This window comes from Typopeltis vanoorti, chromosome 13 (genome assembly GCF_054136105.1).
Source record: "Typopeltis vanoorti isolate ZY-2024b chromosome 13, IOZ_Tvanoo_1.0, whole genome shotgun sequence".
Taxonomy (NCBI): domain Eukaryota; kingdom Metazoa; phylum Arthropoda; class Arachnida; order Uropygi; family Thelyphonidae; genus Typopeltis; species Typopeltis vanoorti.
The window spans coordinates 73542037-73563015 of NC_143561.1; the positions used below are offsets into that span (position 1 = coordinate 73542037).

Below are 20979 nucleotides of genomic sequence, written 5' to 3' on the forward strand. Positions count from 1 at the left end.
ATCCATCCATGGGTAAGGTGGCCACAATGTCCCTGTTTGGAGACAGTGACATGCAATTATGATTTGGGAAGCTATGAAATGTGGAATTTTCCATTAAGAAGGGGTATATGTCAAACTAAAAATCAGATGATTCTTGCATACTTAACAGGCAGCTTGAAGAAGTGCCATGGCATATGAATCTGCAAGGGAGGAGTGTTAGTAGTGTATGGAAGACAGTCAAGGGATATCTGAAGAAAGTAATATCAGACTATACCCAAGGTCAGCAAGATAAATCAGGTAGGAGTTAGATAAATAAGTAGAATCATTAATCAGGAGCTGCAAATAAAGAAAATGTTGTGGAGGGTATATAAGGAGAAAGGTGATTAGCAAACTCATGAACAGTAAAGGCTCAGGCAAGAAAGATGATGAGCATGGTAAGGAAGGTAAAACAAAATTATCAGAAGAAATTAGCTGAGGGCCAAAGGAAATCGCAGAATTATTTTATTATGTGGCTAGCAAAAGAAATAGTGATTATGGGAGGATAACTTGAACCAGTACTGAGGGTAGTGAGGTGATAGAATTTAGTTTCATTTGTTGTTTTATAGTGCAAGAACAGCAAAGGCCATACTATGCCAGGACATAGATTACAGAAGTACACAGGGTATTAAGAAATAGTCAAAAAGGAGATAAACCACTGAATGAGATAAAATGTACGTGCAAAGTGTTAAGTATCTGCGTGTGAAAGGTATTAATAAATAGATATCAACACAATGTATTAATAAGTACTTATACTCAGCAAAAAATAAAGTATATATATAAAAAATGGGGTATTCATACATTAATAATTACCTCTCTATACAAGGTATTAATAGTTATGTGTACAAGATAAGTTATAAGAATATAAATGATTAAACAAAATGTATGCACAAGGTTTAGTATTTACAATATGGTATTATCTAAAGATAAACAAATTTATAATCAAATGTGATGAATAAATTAATTCTTTGTAAAATTTAAAAACGTCATGCAATTTGACCAAGTCTGATAACATCTGCTTGAGTGTATATGGCTCAGCCAGATAAATAAAAATATCATTCCACTTTCATGTGAAGTGCTGGCACTCCACCTAAATATGACTAATGGTAAAATGGGTGTTGCATTTTTCACACACATAGGTGGGTCATCAGCCCTCAGTAAATAAGGATATGTAAGATGACTGTGAGCTATGTAGAGCCTAGCAAGACCAACTCTCTGTTCGAACTATGTGAAGGCTAGACTGCCATAATTTAATTTCAGGTTTAATTTAGTAGATCTTATTATGAGTCTCTCTGTTCCAAAATAGCTGCTGCTCTGGGAGAGAAGTTTTTGTCTGATAATCTGCCAATAATCTGTGTGTGTAGTACAAGCAGATGGTGGATGTTTGAGAAATGAGCTGACCTTGACGGTCTCATTTCCCTTAATCCCAACATCGCTTGGAATTCAAATAAGTGAACAACAAGATGTGGCTTCCATAACTGAAAGAGGAGGTGTTGAATTCAAAAGAGTGCCAGTGCTGTAGTTCTAGATTTCTTATTATCTAGAGAGAACATTGTGAGTCTGTGTATATTATGCAACTTTGAAAGCAATGGAATCTAATGTATTTTAGTGCAAGCTCTACACAGCTCTGTTGTAAAGTTGCTACACTCTGGTGGGATTTGTGCAGATATAATCGTGTCTGAAAAAGATGACAGAAGATCCCACTAAGTGCTCCAATTTTGACCCATCTGTATAGACAGGTCCAAAATCAGAGTATTCAGTTCTATGAGCATTGAAGAGCTGCTGGTAAACGATAGCAGGGATGTAATGTGATATTTTTTAGCATTTCTATATCAAGCACATCAGGAAGTCCTATCAGATTATGGTACGTGGGATCTGGATGGAGGCACTATAATCACTGTGTTTGTGGCAGCATGAGGGTTCCTGTTTTGATTTGTAGTTCTGCTGTTCCAGGCTGTGTGCTTAGTGTTCAGGTCTCTTGCTATTAGAAACTAATAGCAAGAGACCTGAATTCTGTTTCTAGTAACTCTTTGTCTGGAGAGTTATATATGGACTATATTTTCAGGTGACCCACATTTGTAGTATAGACCTCCATCCTTGTGATTTCTATGTCTAAATTGGCAAGATTTACAATTTTATCATGTTCTAGATTGAGCTTGACAAATATGCCCCCCCCCCCCAGTTTTTGGTCTCTCATAGTTACTGAGCGCCTTGGGGCAGCTGGCCAAAGATGCATTTTGTTTACAAATTACTTCAGTGCTGTGGTATGTAGTCAATTCTTGTAGTTCACATATTTTGTTTTCTAGATTGTTGGTATTCCAAAACACAATCAGTAGAAAGTTTGATCTTCTAAATTTGTTAACCATCAACTAGTATAGTAAGGATTGTTTGTGTATATGTCACAAACTTGTTTGCAGAGTCATGGCCATGGTTTGCTTTGCTGAACTCGTTAACATTTTGCCCAGAGTGGCTGCTATGATTGCAGCTTTGCTGGGGTTTGGTTTGTTCTGCCAGTTTTCAAGCCACCACCTTTGCATACAATGTGCATACTAGAGTGGTTTGTTGTGCTATGAGTGCCTGTGCAGTTGTTGTTGTTGGGGGGGGGGGTCCAAGTTGTTAATGGGTGTCCAAATATAGAAGGTGCCTGCACCTTCAATGCTTTGCAGGAAGCTGCTGTGTGATTTCCTCTGAAAATGCAATGGAAATCAGCTGCATATTTCCTTTTACTGATTTTTGGATGGCCAAGTATTGCTTGCACCCTCTGTAGTTGGTGGGATGTAGTCTGTTGCAGCTGGCTCTGTTTTTGATATTTTGCAGGAAGCCATTGTATGGTTTTCTCTGCATACAATGCAGCAATAATTGGCCTTATAGCAGCATCGCGAGTAGCTTAATTTTTGTTAACATGGCATTGTCCACTTGATGCCTTCTGTCGTAATAGTTCTGCTTTTATAGCCAGTATGTAGATGCATTTTAGATAATAGATTTATCAGTATTGTTGGCTGATTTTCACTAGGACAAGTGGCAATGGGCATTTATCTGCTCAGAGCATATGGCTAATTTTAAAAGGGTTTTAGTCCATGATTCTGAAGGTCTCTTGTGACTTCCTTGGTGGTCACGGATTCTGTTATACTGTGCAGTACCACCTTGAAGTTTTTTTCACTTTTAAAAGTGAATGTGTTACTGAATGTTTTTATCATCTAAAAGTTTAGTGAGTGTGTGGTAGCTGTTTCTGATCTTCCCCCCCCCCCATCTCATTCATGTTCCTGGGTTTGTAAAATTTATTTTGCAGTTATTGAGTGGGGGGAAAGGTTGTGGGCCACTTCCATCCATTGTTGTACCTTGGCTTGTAATATAAGAGGAAGGACACTTTTTTTATGCTGGTTCATTTCTGCTTCCATGGGGGATTGCAGGTTTGTTTGTCATTAGCTCATTATTACTGTGGAACTTTATAGAACCCATCCTGTTCCTCAGCCGTTTCCTGGGTTAAATATGAGCTGGATTATGAGTACAAAGTCTGGAACTGTGGTCTGTTGTCAATGATTGGAGTGGTTATTGGACTCTCAAGTTGGTTGGGATATTCATTTGTAAGAATCTATAATTTCTGAATTATGCAAACACCTGCTAACCTCTTGACCTTATCACTGAGGAATGACATTTAAAGTTCATAAAGGAATCATAAAATGTTAAGAGAAAAAATAAATAAAGAGAAATATAATAAATATAGTAACTAGCGGGTACTTATCTCGGGTCAAACCCAAATTCACAAAAGAGACAATGAATCACAGTTTCAATGATTCATGATGTGATCTGTTGAGATTGATCTGATTATACTGAGATACTAAGCTTTAATTAATGCAGAAATTATATATTTTCCATATACAAGTAGTAAAAAGGTGCATCAATTTATTATTACAATAATCAGGATCAGAGATGGTTGTATAAGTTTTTTCCCATTTGGTTACAAAGTAACTTATACTTGATAAAACAAGAAATTATATTCTTGTTTTATCCTTTATCCAAGAGTAAATAATGTTTTCATGTGAAGTATCTTCATGACTAGGCTTACATGTACACAAAGACTGTTGAATTAATATCAACTACCTTCATATTCCATGATGCAAAGCACATTTCCTTTTGGATGTGTACATGTCTAAAACGAAATATATCTCTAGCTATTTGCTCTTACAGGCACACTCCTCATGAAGAGTGCAAATCAGCACATGAATCCTATTGATTGTTTATTAAATTTTTTTTTTATTACAGGTTCTCGTCATGTGGTCATTACACCAGAATTTTGAAGAGGTAAGAAAGACTGACAACGACAGACTGAATCTATAGCTGACCTTGATATGTTTATACATATTTTTAAGTATTTTTTATATGCAAACTTCTTTAAATGTCTGAAAGAATGCACCAAAGCTCTTAGTTGAGAATAGAGGAAGAGCTCTGTTTATAGTGGATTAATGGCTGTATTTGTTATAGTAAGGCTACTACAAATAGAAGCAATTGGTTCCCATACAAGAGCAAGGCGGTATATGCAATGCCACCAGCTTTCCAAAAACAACACTAAGTGGATTACTCAAAAAAAAAGAAGTAATCTTATGGCCTCTTAAATTAACTCAAAAACTCAAACCTCCCCCAGATTAAAGATTGCCTAAGGTTTACCAAAAATCCATAAAGCAAATAATCTTCATAACCCATAGTAGATGCAACTGATTCCCAGCTTACTTAAAAATTCTGCCCACATCAAGTCTTAACACGTTCACTGCCAACTACGAATATACTCGTATGATGCTTACTGCCGGCAACGAGATTACTCGTATTGACCTTGAAGAAGATGAAAGTGCTTGGCGTGCGGAGCGTAGCAGTAAAAGTGTGTATACTCGTAGTTGGTATATGAGCCTCACAAGCCAACTACAAATATACTCGTATGTCGATTACTGCCAGCAACGAGATTACTCATACTGACCTTGAGGAAGTAAAATTGCTTGGCGTGTGGTAACAAACTATGCCTGAGAAATGTGGCAGCAAATATAAAATTTAGTTTGAAATAATTCTGATATCATAGTCAGTTTTATCATAATTTCTCTCTTCTTCAATAACTTCCTCAGTAATACCTTATTACTACTCAAATTGTCCTACCTGTTATGGGCAGAGTGGAAGATTTGCCAACATTAATCTAGAAGAACATCTATTGTCATAATTTTGGACAGTTGGATCTAGAGGATCGTGCCATGCAATCACAAAACCAGGTAGCTTCAGAATCTCTGTGGTTTTCATGATAATCATTGTCATGTCTGTGACAAAGTTAGATTATTTAATGAACACTACTGAGTAGGAATGATGTAATTTTGCAATAATCTGATGATCAAACGTGTCAAAAATGTAGAATGCATTTTATTAAATTTCAATCTATTTTTAGCTTATATGCTCGATAAATATAATCTTGTTTTGCTTAATATTTTCAAACCAAATGACCCAACTCAAACTAAAAGTGAAATAATGCTGGATCTAATATCAACTTTGCTCATAAAATTGCAACTATCTGACAAACTTTAATAGAAATCCTCAATAACAAATTTCATTAAATTCCATCCAGCCATCACAGAATTAATAGTATCAGTCCGAATCATTAAAATTATGTCATTTAAACCAAAATTTTATCAAATTTCACCTATGTAGCAAGGAGTTATTGTAATACATAATTTTGACATATTCTTGCTTCTGTGTGACCCTGCAAAAATTGGAATGGCTTAACAAACTTTTGGAAGGATTCTAAATGCTAATGATGAATAAAATCCATCCAGACAGAACTGTACTAATGGATAAAATGACCCTTTTAGTATAATTCCATATTTTGAAAAACATACCCAAATGGAGTAGCTGGGTGAATAACTAAAAGGAATGATAATCTTATTTACAATCCTGACTATTTTATTGAAAATCAACTGGCAAAGAAATTGATCAAGTCTTCATTCATATACAATAAAAATGCAGTCATTATACTGCTGTTTTGTAAACCTCCTTTAATCATTAACACCACATTCAAAAAAGAACACATCTGCTATTTTTGAAAGTAGAATTTCTTTTATCTAGGTTATCTGTTAAAATAATTAGATAAAAACTATACCTAATGACATTTTCATATTCATGTGCTGCTTCATAAGCTTTTGCTGCTTCTTGAAATCGACCATCTGCTTCCTTTGCCTTTGCATACTGACCATGTAATTTAGGAGAGACCACTTTGGGAAGTAGCTCACCAACTTTAATCCTGGAAAATAAAGACAGACAGGATAAATGAAGAAACTAATGGAGAAAACTGGTGAGATTTACATATACTTTATATGAAATATACAACAGCTAGGGAAAGAGATGAATTTTCAAAAAAAAAACAAACAAAATTAATGTTCAACATGAACTTCAAGATGGGAAGGCATCTGCAAACAGAGTTCTAAGTGCAAATTCTAAAAATGGATGATGTGATATATTTGACCTAATGTCCTCTCACAAATTCTGAAGATGTTAGTGGTGAAAAAAATTTCTTCACTGAAAGTGTAGCTGACATAAAGAAGAGAGCAACTAGTTCTTGTTGATGTCCTAAACAGCAAGGCAAGAAATGACTCTGTTACAAAATAAATGTTTGGGAAAATTTGGAGAAAATGGCAGCACTAGTGATAAAGATAGATCTTTGATGGATTTCTACTCAAGACAAGGCCTAGTCATACCAGATTCCTTCCCATCTTGAAGTTCATGTTGAACATTAATTTTTTTTTTTTTTTTTTTGAAAATTCATCTCTTTCGATGAATTTTCAAAAAAAGATCAAGGAGACCTTATCAATTAGGGTTGTGCCTGATGAGGATATGGCGGAATCATGCTTTCCAGTGTAAAAATTAAAGATATAAGAATGCAAAGCGGCATTTGTGCTCTGACCAAAAAAAAATACTTAAAATTGATATGAAATACAAGAGGATATGAGAGAGAGAGAGAGAGAGAGATACTGGAAGAGCAAAGAGCAAATGGTCAGAATAATATTCCAAGGTTATTGTTTTACTCTTTTCAAGATAATAAACAAAATGCCTTTAGCATCCCAAAATTGATGCAATGACCATTCCTGCTGATGGAACCGACTTTGTCTTCTTTGGTGCTGAACAACCAGCTTCTGTCCACTGTTTTGACTGCTGTTTGGATTGTGGTGTGTAATGGTGAATCCAAGTCTCATCCATAGTAATAAATCGACACACAAAATTAGTTTTATTTTTGTTAAAATGCCACTCCAAGCAGTGTTCAGAGATTTTCATGCAAGTACGTTTTTGATCTGCTGTGAGCAAGCATGGCACCCATCTTGCACAAAGCTTTTTCATTTGCAATTCTTCATGCAAAGTATATGCTACACGTTCTTTTGAAGGACCGATAGTCTCAGCAATTTCACGCAATTTGACTCGCCAGTCATCCAATAACATATCGTGCACTCGATCAATGATTCTGGTGTCATTACACTTTTTGGACGTCCTTCAAGTGGATCATCTTCAAGGCTGGTAAGGCCATGTTTAAACTCAGCAGCCCATTTCTTAATTGTTGAAAAGAAAGGAGAAGAGTGCCCATAAACTTTTATGAACTCTGAATGAATTTCTTTTGCTGTTAAACCTTCTTTTACAAAGAATTTTATAACTGCACAGTACTCAATTTTATCCATTTCAAGGGATACAGACAACACTTTTGCTTCAGACAGCAGTATAAAACAAACTACTTGATAGAATGACTTGGAATTTAACATGGATGCTTGTGACAGATGTACTAACTTTTAAAAAAAAAAATCTTGCTGATAGTGTTGCTATCTATGGTCGAGAACTTTTTAGACCACCCTCATGTATATGACTGTATTATATATGGGTGGTCTGAAAAGTTCTTGGCCTAACAATAAAAAAATGAATTTATAATTTCAAAATTATTTTTATTTTTCAACATAATCTCCCTTAAGACGAATACATTTATTCTAGCGATGCTCCAATGTCATTATCCCATCCTTATACTGGTTCTCAGTAAGAGAACCAATATAGGAACGCAAAATATCCCCCTACAGCTGCAATCACCGCTTGATTTTGAAGAAAAACGCTGACCAGCGAGGAAGAGTTTTAGTTTTGGGAAGAGATGGAAGTTAGAGGGAGGCAAATCTGGAGATTACGGTGGATGTTCCAACAATTCATAGTGCAGAACCCTTAATTTTCCATTGCCAAAACACCTTTGTGTGCAGGTACATTGTCCTGATGAAAGATGATTTTTTCTTCTGCAAACCGGGTCTTTTCTGACGAATTTTTTCGTATAGTCTGGTTAAAAGATTGGAATAATATTTCCTGGATATTGTTTTACCCTTTTCAAGATAATTAATAAACAAAATGCCTTTAGCATCCCAAAACCCCAATGCCATGACCCTGTCTTCTTTGACACTGAACAACCGGCTTCTGTCCACTGTTTTGACTGCTGATTGGATTCTGATGTGTAATGGTGAATTCTGAGTCTCATCCTTATTAATGAATCGATGCAAGAAATTAGTTTTATTCTCGTTAAAACATTGCAAGCACTGCTTACAGATTTTCATGCGAGTGCATTTTTGATTAGTGCAGCACCCATCTTGCACAAAGCCTTTTCATTTTGCAATTCTTCATGCAAAATATATCCTACACATTCTTTTAAAATGCCTATAGTCTCAGCAATTTCACATACTTCAATTCACTGGTCATCCAATATCATATCATGCACTGATGAATGATTTCTGGTGTTGTTACACTATTTGGATGTCCTTCATGTGGATCATCTTCAAGGCTGGTACGGCTACGTTTAAACTCGGCAGCCCATTTCGTAATATTCAAAAACGAATGAGTAGAGTGCCCTTTAACTTTTGTGAAGTTTGAATGAATTTCTTTTGGCATTAAACCTTCTTTTACAAAGAATTTTATAACTGCACAATACTCAATTTTATCCATTTCAAAGGATACAGACAACACTTTGGCTTCTGACAGCTGTATAAAACAAACTACGTGATAGAATGAATTGCAATTTCACATGGATGCTTATGACAGATGCACCAACTTAGAAAAAAAAAATGTTGCCGATAGCGTTGCCATTTATGGTCAAGGCAGAGAACTTTTCAGACCACCCACATATACTATTAGCTTGGATAAGAGAATGTCTGACTGACATATATCAAAAAAATTTACATGGTGGATGTGAGCCTGCAAGATTTAAGGTGACCAGTGGTATACCCCAGGGATGTGGTTGGTCAATTGTTATTCATAACTATTATTTTTGAGAACATGACCACATATCCTGAATATTAATTTAATTAATACTGCTGATATTTTGGCAGTCAAATTGCCATCATCAGAACAAGGGAACACAGAACAGTGATATGCACACACACACAGGCACTAACAGTGGGTAAATGAGAATGAAGGAAATAAATTAAAAATGCCAAGAAATTATATTCTTGGTTTAATCCTTTATCAAAATGCAAGAAAACAAAGATTGCATGTGGAGTAACTTCATGATTGGGAAACTTGTATATAGAGGCTAATGACTTCACATCACTTGCTTTAGTATCCATTAATGCCAGCCTGGCTGGCCAAGTGGTTAACGTACCCGCTCTCCAGCCAAAAGGCTGCAGGTTCGAATCGTGCCTTGGGCATGGATGTTTGTGATTGTCTTTGGAAATACTAGTGGTGGTCGGCGGTAGATCCTGTTGGTGTAGTTGTGGTCAGTTGGTGGATTCAGTTATGGAGACAGTTGTCGAGCAGATGCCCTCCCTCAATGAGTCTTTGGACTCCATTGAGGTGTCAAATAATAATAATAATAATGCAAAGCACATATCCTTACAAGACCTCAATAAAGGTCTCAACTGGTGTGGGTAGTGATCCATCACTAAGGCAAGTGATGTGAGGTCATTAGTCTCTGTATACGAGTTGCCTAGTTGTGAAGTTACTTCAAGCAAAAACTTTCTTTACTTACACTTGGATAAAGAATTAAACCAAAAATATAATTTCTTGGCATCTTTAATTTATAGTATAACCAAGTGAAAAAACTTTCAACATCTATCGAGAATGAAGACAGGCAAATGAAGTTGGGCTGAATATCTGAGAATGAGTGCTCCCCAAATTTGGGGCAGTTGCAAACGCTCAAATCTGTTAAGGGTTGGAAAATTTCTCAGGGCCGAGACAGATTTCAGGAATAGCCTCTCATATCTTTATAAATTAAAGATACCAAGAAATTGTATTCTTGGTTTAATCCTTCATCCAAGTCTAAGCAAACAAAGTTTGAACCTGACGTTAATTCAGGACTGGGCAACTTGTATATAGAGGCTAATTTATAATATATCCAAGTGGAAAAATTTTCGATACCTATCTCTAATCCAGAGTATTTTAGTAATAAGGTGTGATACCTTTTGGCATCTCATATATGAAAATATGACTTCTGCATTACTTCACCCTTGGTATCACTTCTTGGTATCGTCTTGGTATTGTCTGGTTCCCACTGATGAGACCTCAATAAAGGTCGAAACTGGTCTGAGTTGTGACTCTTCCCATATTGCACAGCAATATGCATGTCTGTAAGGATATATACTTTGCATTATGGGGTAGTAAGGCAAGGGATGTGAAGTCATTAGCATCTATATATGAGCTGCCCAGCCCTGAAGTTACTTCAGGTGCAAACTTTGTTTGTTTACACTTGGACAAAGGATTAAACCAAGAATACAATTTCTTGGTATCTTTAATTTATAGTATAACCAAGTGGAAATATTTTCAATGTATTTGTATTTTTTGCAGTGGGGTAGAGTGGCCTTTTTCCAGTATATCCTGTGGAAGATGTCCAAAGCATTGTCAGCAAGGCCATAATGGTGGAATGAAGATATAGTCCATGTGTTCAAAAATTCTGAGAATAGCTGTCCTGCCTGTTTGGACATAGTAGGATATCTTGCAACTGCAAGGAACCTGGTAAACGGTATAGGGAATGTGGCTGGTCTTTGGCAGAGTGGATAAAGGATACCAGTTTTTTATGTGGTCTGTAAGCGGTTGTAAGGTTTATTTCTGTAGAAATACAACTGCAGTTTACCCTTCTGTAGAAAGGTAGTGAAAAAATTAATCTGAACACTCGCATTTTAAAGAAAAATTTTAATTTTGCAAGAAAATAAGTACAATAACTAAATTCCAACTTTACCTAATAATTTACATGTGCTCCTCTGTTCCTAATACGTTCATTAATTCGATAAGGCATGGACTCTACCAACGTAGAACATGTTTTTCTAATTTCTGCATCTTGAAACCATACTTTTATAATGGATTGTAATCATCATTATTATTATTATTCAGGCCTCCATGGAATCAAAGGACTCATCACGGGGAGGTCCTTCCTAGAAAACACAAAGTCTTTTCCACTCCTTGACCATTCTTGTTCTCACCACTCAATCAGGTAATGCATTCCATGGTTCAACCACCCTCCATGCAAAGAAACCACTCCACATCCTCTTGCTCACAGCTTCCGTTCGTTACTTCCAAGGATGGCCCCTTGTCCTTGCTCCTTTTGCCCTGTTCCACCAAGCAAAAGAATTCCCACGTGTACACCCTGTAACTATCTCTCAACAGTTTAAAGTCTCAATCATTATTATTATTATTATTATTTTTGGCAACCCCAAGGAGTCGACAGACTCATCAAGGGAGGCCCTAACATCATGTCAAGAACAACTATTTGACATTCACACAGTATCTATCATACCTCGCCTTGAAGAAATTCACGGTCATAGCACCCACAAAGACTCTGGCAGCTTATTCCACTCATTCACCATTCTCCAAGTAAAAAACCTAGCTCTAACACCCCTGCCAACCACATTCTTGCCCAGCTTCTATGTATGGCCCTAGTCCTCCCACCACCAGTCCTATTCTCAAAAATATCTTCCGGATTAATCTTATAGAAACCCTTCAGTAATTTGAATGTCTCAATCATATCACCCCTTTTCCATCTATCAACCAATTTTTGCAACCCACAAATCATCAACCTGTTCTCATAAGGTTCATTCCACAGACCAGCTATCATCTTGGTCACTCGTCTCTGGATCCCCTCCACCTCCTCCCCATCAAGAAGAAACCCTGGTGCCCATATCTGGGCACAGTAGTCTAGATGGGGTCTTATCAAGGCTCGATACAGAGGAACATTAACTTGTTTGTCTATGCTTGTTAAAGTATTTTTCAGAAGCCAAGTGATTTGATGAGCTGATTTAGCCACTTTTGCAATGTGCCGCCCCCCCCCCCCCCCCCAAACTTCAACTCCCTGTCCACCGATGCTCCCAAATCCCTGGCCTCATCAATCTCCTGGAGTACGGTTCCACCAATGTGATATACTGCTGCTAATCTTTTCACCCCAAAATGCATAACCTTACACTTTGCCACATTAAATTGACATCCATTTTCCTTTGCCCAGTCCTCCAAACTATCCAAATCATCTTGCAAAATTTTGACATCCTGTGCACTCACAATTCCTCTACCCAACTTTGCATCATCAGAAAACAAGTGAACACTTCCTCTCAGATCCTTTCCTATATCGTTAATGAACAAATTGAAAAGTAGTGGTCCAAGAACAGAACATGCGGCACACAACTAGTCACAAGCCGTCTTTTGGACTGAACTCCTGAATAAACCACTCTCTGGTATCTCTAAAAAACCCTCCTATCCATCTCACCAACTCTATATCCATCCCCATCTGCTCCAGTTTACTGATTAGAGTTCCATATGGTATCCTGTCAAAAGACTTGGCAAGGTCCAGTAGAATCACTGTAAACCCATTACCCTTATCCAGTTCAGCCGTCACTGTGTTATAAAACGTGAGCAAGTTACTGAGGCATGATCTACCATTCCCAAAACCATGTTGTCCCCCATACAGTATCCCATTTTTATCTATCCAATCCTGTATTCTTCTCTTGACTAATTTCTCCAAGACCTTGACAATGATTCCTGATATGCTAATCGGTCGGTAATTTACAACAGCAGTCTTGGAACTTCCTTTATGCAGTGGACCTATTTTCCCCCCTCTTTCCACACCCTCGGGACTACTCGGGACTAACCCAGACCTGAGACTCAAATTAAACAAAATGGTCAAGGGTACTGACAATTCTTTAATCGCTTCACGTACGACACGAGCTTGTATACCATCCAAACCAACAGATGTATTGACATTGAGGTTTTGCAATAGACTACTCACCTCCACTTCATTCACCACAGTTCCCGTATAATCTATTGGTTCATTCATTTCTGCAATGTCACCACCTGGATGATATATTCTTGCAAAGTGCTTGCTCAGTAATTAAACTATATCAACTGATTTGGTTACCTCCCTACCATCGACATTCTTTAAAATCATTCTGCCATATAGATTTTTTCTTTTACTTGCAACATATTGAAAAAACTTTGGGATTCTCTTTAGCCTGCATGGCTAATGTTCTTTCATAATCCTTTTTTGCTTTTCTTACCACACTCGTTACCCTTCTGGCCTGAGCTTTACACCGTTCATGTGCCTGCCGGTCACCTTTCTCCTTAAATTCCCTTCGTAGTTGTTTCTTTTTTTGTAGCTCAAGCTTAATGGTGTTATTTATCCATTTAACCCCTACTTGATTTATTATTCGGCCTCTAGGTATACAGTCAGCCATTGCTTCACGCAAACACTTCTTAACTGCCTCCCAGGTAATTCAACTTCTAGCCCTTGCAGTTGTACATGCCATGGTACTGAACCAATCAAACTCCTAAGCTTGTCATACTTACCAGTCCGATAATTACACATGTACCCTGTCTTAATTGTAAATTCCACACCTTTAGCCACCTCCCAAGTCAAGACCCTATGATCACTCTCACCGATTGGTGGCAACGTGGTCATATTCGTTACAGCCAAATTCTCAGATGCAATTACTAGGTCAAGCACTCTCTGAACCCTAGTATTTTCCATTACATGCTGTCGCAGATAGTTATCCCTTAATAACCGCATAAAATCCAATTCCTTCCTCCCATGTGTCCTCTCCTCACTTCCAATCAGTGTTACCATAGTTGAAATCTCCCATTATAATTACCCTCCTTCCACTCATTTCTTCTATTTGCTTATGCATATTATCTCCACCATCTATTCCATCACCTGGTCTATAGCAGCACCCAACTGTATATTTTGTTCTGCTAGTTTCAATCTCATACCAAATAGCCTCAAATGTGCTCTTTTCTCTATCCTGCAGTTCCACTTCTGTTCTCCTTGGCTGTAGCTCATCAGCTATCATCAATAACACTCCCTCCCCCCATTTTATTCTCCCTGTCACTCCTGAACACACCATATCCCCCTCACATCAATCCCACTAGAAGATCCCACTAGCTGTGTCATCTTCTGTCAGCCATGTTTCACTAATGCCAATAACCTGTGGTCTGGAAGTGCCCAAGGCCAAATTGTTCCTAATACTTCTGGCATTAGTATACATGAATTGCAGAAGCCGAATTGTTCCATCCCTATTTTGATGCCTTATATTAACTATCCCATTGTGATTCATGGTCTTTCCTACTCGCTTGGGCATATTACACACATTCACACACTCAACTGTTTCCCTAAAGTCTGCATATCTACACCCCCCCCCCCCCCTTCTTAATAACTCTAGTTTCCCTGATTCTGCACATTCACTTCCACTACATTCGACAATACATTTTCAAGTCTCCATACAGCAAATCCATTCAAATGTAAACCATCCATTTTATATAAATCCTTTTGCCCATTGAACTCATTCCACACATCCACAAATTCCACACCACTCATACTGCATAATTTTATAACAAGGTGACAGCTGAACTGGATAAGGGAAATGGGTTTACAGTGATACTGCTGGACCTGGCAAAGGCGTTTGACAGGATACCACATGGAATACTAATCCGTAAACTTCAACATATGGGAAGGATATAGGGTTGGTGAGGTGGATAGCTGGGTGGTTGATGGAGAGATATCAAAGAGTAGTTTATTCAGGAGTAGAGTCCAAAAGACGGCCTGTGACTAGTGGTGTGCCGCAGGGTTCTGTTCTTGGACCACTGCTGTTTAATCTGTTCATTAACGATATAGGGAAGGATCTAAGTGGAACAATTCATTTGTTCGCTGATGATGCAAAGTTGGGTAGGGCAATAGTGAATGCAGAAGATGTCAAAGTCTTGCAGGATGACTTAGATAGATTGGAGTTCTGGGCTAAGGAGAATGGATGTCAATTTAATGTGACAAAATGTAAGGTTATGCATTTTGGGGTGAAAAGATTAGCAGCAGTATACCACATTGGTGGAACTGTACTCCAAGAGATTGATGAGGCCAGGGACTTGGGAGTGTTGGTGGATAGGGAGATGAAGTTTAGGGGGCACATTGCAAAAGTAGCTAAATCAGCTCATCAACTCACTTGGTTGTTGAAAAATACCTTGACGAGCAGAGACAAGCAAGTTATTGTACCTCTGTACCGAGCCTTGATAAGACCTCATCTCGACTACTGTGCCCAGATTTGGTCACCTCGGTTCCTTCTTGATGAGGAGGAGGTGGAGAGGATCCAGAGGCGAGTGACTAAGATGATAACAGGTCTATGGAATGAACCATATGAGAACAGGTTGAAGATTTGTGGGTTGCAGAAACTAGTTGATAGGCGGAGGAGGGGAGATATGATTGAGACATTCAAATTGCTAAAGGGATTCTATAGAATTAATTCAGAGGATATTTTTGAGATCAGGACTGGTGGTGAGAGAACTAGGGGACACCTATGGAAGCTGGGCAAGAGTGTGGTTAGCAGGGGTGTTAGAGCTGGGATCTTTACTTTTAGAGTGGTAAATGAGTGGAATAAGCTGCCAGAGTCTGTTGTGGGTGCTAAGACGGTGAACGAGTTCAAGACAAGGTATGATAGATACTGTGAGAATGTAATCACATAGTTGGGTGGACATGATGTTTAGGGCCTCCCTCGATGAGTCTAAGGACTCCTGGAGTCGCCCGAAATAATAATAATAATAATAATAATAATAATAATAATAATAATTCACGTATAAAATCATTAGCAATTATGGCCCTCCTTCCATACTCTTCACTATCATACTGCAGCAACAGACTCACCATCCTAACTCTCTCTCTCACTCTTCTCTTTTGCTACCTCAAGCAATTCCTTCACATCCTCACTCATAGCCATTTTGTTTCCTTTCAAATCATTTGTACCTGCTACCACTATCAATTCTTTCACCTTCTGCTTTTGCATTCTAATTGACTCGCTTACATTCTTAACGTTCACACCAGGTTGGTATGATTTTGTTAAACTCTCAACTAACACACCTTTTACTAAGGAATCTCCATACAACACTCGCTCTTTTATTTTGTTTACACTCACTATCATACCCCTATTTTTCGATCATACTTTTGCCGATTATTAGTCGGTATGCTTGGTAAACATTTTTGCCAATGCTCCAGCTGCCGAATTGCCCTATGTATCGCTCCACATAATAAAGCGATCTCACTCGTTGCATCAGTGTCATCATTTTTATTCTCCGATGATTCATTCAATTGTTCTGTATGTTTACCTTCATTCTCACTTTCAATGCCACTCTCACAGCTATCAGGTATTACCTCGCAAATATCACCATTCATACCTCGCATATCACTGTTATCTAGATTCTCACTTTCAACAACGATATCACTCACACGACCTGAAACACTCTTTAAATCCTCACATTCTTTACACTTTTTGCACACATTCACTCCACTTTCGTTATTTAACCAGACTCCAACCGCTCTCCTCAATGCATACATTTCGCAAATGGTACACTGAATGAAATCTTTTAAGTTAAAATTTTTAGACAAATATGATGACCTGGATGCCATCTTTGTATTCCTCTTTATGGGAGCCATGTGCACAGATAATCGTATCTATCAATTTACTATTAAAATATTCATAAAACACACAAAATCACCCAGACACGCTAAAATACTAAAAGTAAACAATGCTATGCAAATTCACCAATTATTACTCAAAATATTACTTATCTGTTCAGGAGCTATCCACAAACACTACCCTTCTTCTATCATATCACCTTCTTCTATCTACCAAACTCTGCAGTCCACATTCTCTCAGCCGATCCTCATAACTAACATTATCCAGTCCTGAAACCATCTTTGTTATCTTCCACTGAAACCTTTCCACAGTTAATTTATCTTCTTCAAATCCTGGGGACCAAATTTGAGAACAATGGTCCAAGTGTGGTCTAATCAGGGCTTTATACAATGGAAATACAACTCTTATCTCTGCAAGTCTGGCACCCCCAATTGATTTGCCCATCTGTTCAGTTTATTCAAATTCTCTTGCAGGGCTTCCACATCTTCACTATTACTAATAAAACTTCCTAGCTTCACATCATATGCAACAAATGAATATCCTCATGCAATCCAGTGACAATGTCACTGATATAAAGATTAAACAATGCAGGTCCCAGTGCTGAGTCCTGTGGGACTCCACTTGTAACCTTCTACCTTCTTGATATTGTCCCACCATACACATCTTTCTGATAACTATCAGATAGCCAATCTAGAATTCCCTAGAATTTTCTTTGGATCTTAGGACCAATTTCTTCTCATATCCCAATGGGTACCTAGCCTCTCGGACAACGATAACGTACGTCTTAAGTCTTATGTTATCCTTTGTATGACAATTTAATTTTCAAAGTCTCTTTTTCACTCCTGCCCTGCAAATTTTCTATTGAATTTATGTCAGGAGAATTACCTAGCCACTGAAGCAATGGATGTTGTGATTTTTGAGGAACTTTCACTTTTTTTTTTAAAGTATGGAACAGAGCAAGATCCTGCTGGAAGATGAGACTACTATACCAAACAGATCACTTGTGCCTGTTGATGGTATGATGAAAAGTGACCAATACATCATACCATCAACAAGCACAAGTGATCCTGGACTGTGCTGTGTAAAACAGCCCCAAAACATCTTTTTAGCTGGGTGTTTAGCAACTTGTTGAAGGTGGGTGGGAGAAGTATTCTTCAGCTGCTGATTTGTGAACACAGGGTACTTGCTCTTCTCGGACAAGGAAATGGCTCTCATCTGAGAATATGACCTTCTCTCATTTCTCAACAGTCCAATCTTTGTACACTTTTGCCAATGGAGCCTCTTTTTCTGCATAGCCTTCATCAACAGTTGTTTCCTTTTTTTTTTTTTTTTTTTTTGGTCTGTCGTCAGTCCTCCTCGCTTCCAACAATCTTTGACGGACTGTCATTTCAGAAACATTAATCTCACTAGCTGCCAAGTCTTTATTTAAGTCTAGAGTAGATCTTGAATTCATTTTGCTTCTCCTAACAAGTAAACAATTTTCAGTAACTGTAATTTTCCTTTTTCATCCATATTTTCCTTTTCTTTCAACAGAAAAGGTACCTATCTCCCTAAACCTCTTTAAAATTGCATAACAGCACACAAACCAACACCAGTTTGTCTTTGAGTCATGAATGTGTGCTGAGAAAGAGTACATATTTTTAAATGATTTCTTGGACATGCATTTATTTTACAGATACAAAAGAATAAAACACTATGAACGTTAACTTGTTTACACTAGTAAAAACACAGAACACTATTAATAAGCATTGTAGAGACAGTTGAAACATGCAGCACGCAACCAAAATAGTAAACTAAAACCAAAACTGAAAATAGTAAACCAAAATTATTGTGAACTGAAACAAAATGCAAACCTAACCTAAATCAAAAATTTGATGAAAATTCAGCTTGTTTGGATTAATGTTCTTGTGACTGTACAACCTTACAACTACTTACACAACATAAAAAATTGGCATCCCTTATCTGCTCTGCGAAAGACCAGTCACATTCCTTAGTCGTGTCGGGTGTTTACCAGATTCCTTGCCGTTGCAAGCTATCCTACTATGGTTAAACAGACAGGGAGGCCAGTATCAACACTTCTGAACATATGGACTATATGTGGTCTCACCATTATAGCCACTCTGGACTTGCTGACCATGCTTTAGACACCCACCACAGGATATACCGGAAGGCCACACTACACCATCGCACCAAATACAAATATGAGAGGCTATCCCTGAAATCTGTCTCAGCCCTGAGAAACTTTCAAACTTCAATAGATTTGGGTGCATGAAACTGTCTCAAATCGGAAAGTGCTCATCCTCAGATCTTCAGCCCAATGGCTGAGACAACCCAATTTAGCCCACTAGGAGACATGATTTAGGACTCTGCGCAATTGCAGTTGCCATTCTTCAGCCACATTTACCCAGTGTTAGTTCCTGTGTCCACATACCATTGTTCTGTGATGATGGCAATTTTACTGTGCTGAAATATCGTAAGTATTAATTAAAGTTATAATTAATATTCAATATATAAGGGTGTGGCGAAAAGTTATTATTATTATTATGTTGTACACCTCCAAGGAGTTCAAAGACTTATTGAGGGACGGCACCTACTCTACAACTCCATCTCCACCAACTACTAACCAAACCGCTTCTACCAGTTGATGTAATCACCATGAAGGAATTGAGATAGAACCATGTAGCTTACACATTATTCTACATATGCCCCACAAAGTGTTATACACTTATTATAACACTGCTGCATCATTTGCAATCCTTAGGAAAAAAAAAAAAAAAAAAAGTCTTTCTTTTGTTGCACAAATCAGTCCTCAGCTGCATGTTTCATCAAATTATTACAATTTGATGAAACATGGGGGTTAAAGGATTTTAAGATATGTTCTTTCTTGTGGGTATATTGGAAGATTGGTTTTGAGGTTATATGGAGGTCGTGTAGATTACCCATCATGTGAAATTGGTGATTTTTATCTGTTTTAGTGTGTTTTTCCCTAGAAAATTAGTATTTTATAGTGTATTAGTGTAGATTTTTGTGTTTTTAGAATATTTAGTGTTATTATAACATATTTATTGTGATATTTTATATTTTATATTATATAGATTATATAAGATTTTATATTTATATAGATTATATATTATTTTATATATTTATATTTTATATTTATATTAGAGTTGTTGCACAAATTGAATACGAATTCAGCAATAAGATTGATGGGATATCAGCATGTGTGCTAAAAGAGTGTTCAGCTGAACGGACAATTCCTTTGTCCAGGCTGTTTAATATGAGTCTCAGAACAGGGAAGATTCTGCAGGAATGGAAGGAATGTATGGTAATTCCATTGTACTTGGGTAGTGCAAAGATCGATGTATCCAACTATTGACCAATTAGTATTTCATGAGTAGTGGTGAAGATTTTGGAAAAATTGGTCAGGGTTTGCATTCAGAAATGGGTTGACAGTGAATCTCTGCTTTGCAATGAACAACATGGGTTTACTAAGGGAAGGTCATGTTTTAGCAACTTGCTCACATTCTGTAACAATGTTACCATTGAACTAGACAAGGGGAATGGATACAGCATGATACTTTTGAATTTTGCTAAGGCTTTTGACAGAATACAGCATGGCAGACTGCTGCCATGCTGTATTCTGGCAAAGTAGTATACGGGGGGGGATGTGAGTCTGCAAGATTTAAGGTAACTAGTGGTGTACCACAAGGATCAGTGCTTGGTCCACTGTTATTCAATCTGTACATTAATGATATTGGGAAGGATTTGACAAGCAACATACAGCTTGGGAGAGTACAAAGATAGGTAGGGTAATCAGGAATGCTGCTGATATGCAGTCTTTGCAGAATGATTTGAATAGGCTGGAATTGTGGGCATGGGGAAAATGGGTGCCAGTTCAATGTCAGTAAATGTAAAGTCATTCACTTCAGTGTGTTTAGATATCCCATGTTGTATTACATAGGTGGGATTAGGCTAGAAGAAACTGATGAGGCTAGGGATCTTAGAGTGTTAATAGAGAAATAGGAAGTTGAAGTTCAGAGGCCATGTGGCAAAGATT

The 20979-nt window shown here is 37.6% G+C and overlaps 1 protein-coding gene across 5 annotated transcripts in view; it reads right to left on the reverse strand.

Moving 5' to 3' along the window:
* Oseg6 (intraflagellar transport protein Oseg6) overlaps positions 1 to 20979 on the reverse strand; it is a 745559-nt gene that overhangs the window by 205309 nt on the left and 519271 nt on the right. For all 5 annotated transcript variants that reach the window (XR_016549279.1, XM_090403102.1, XM_090403101.1 and 2 more), the window contains one exon: positions 6146 to 6286. Coding sequence is in view for 4 of the 5 variants with exons in the window: in XM_090403102.1 (XP_090259228.1) it covers positions 6146 to 6286 (141 nt within the window). In the remaining variant the exon portion in view is untranslated. The remainder of the gene's footprint in view (positions 1 to 6145; positions 6287 to 20979) is intronic.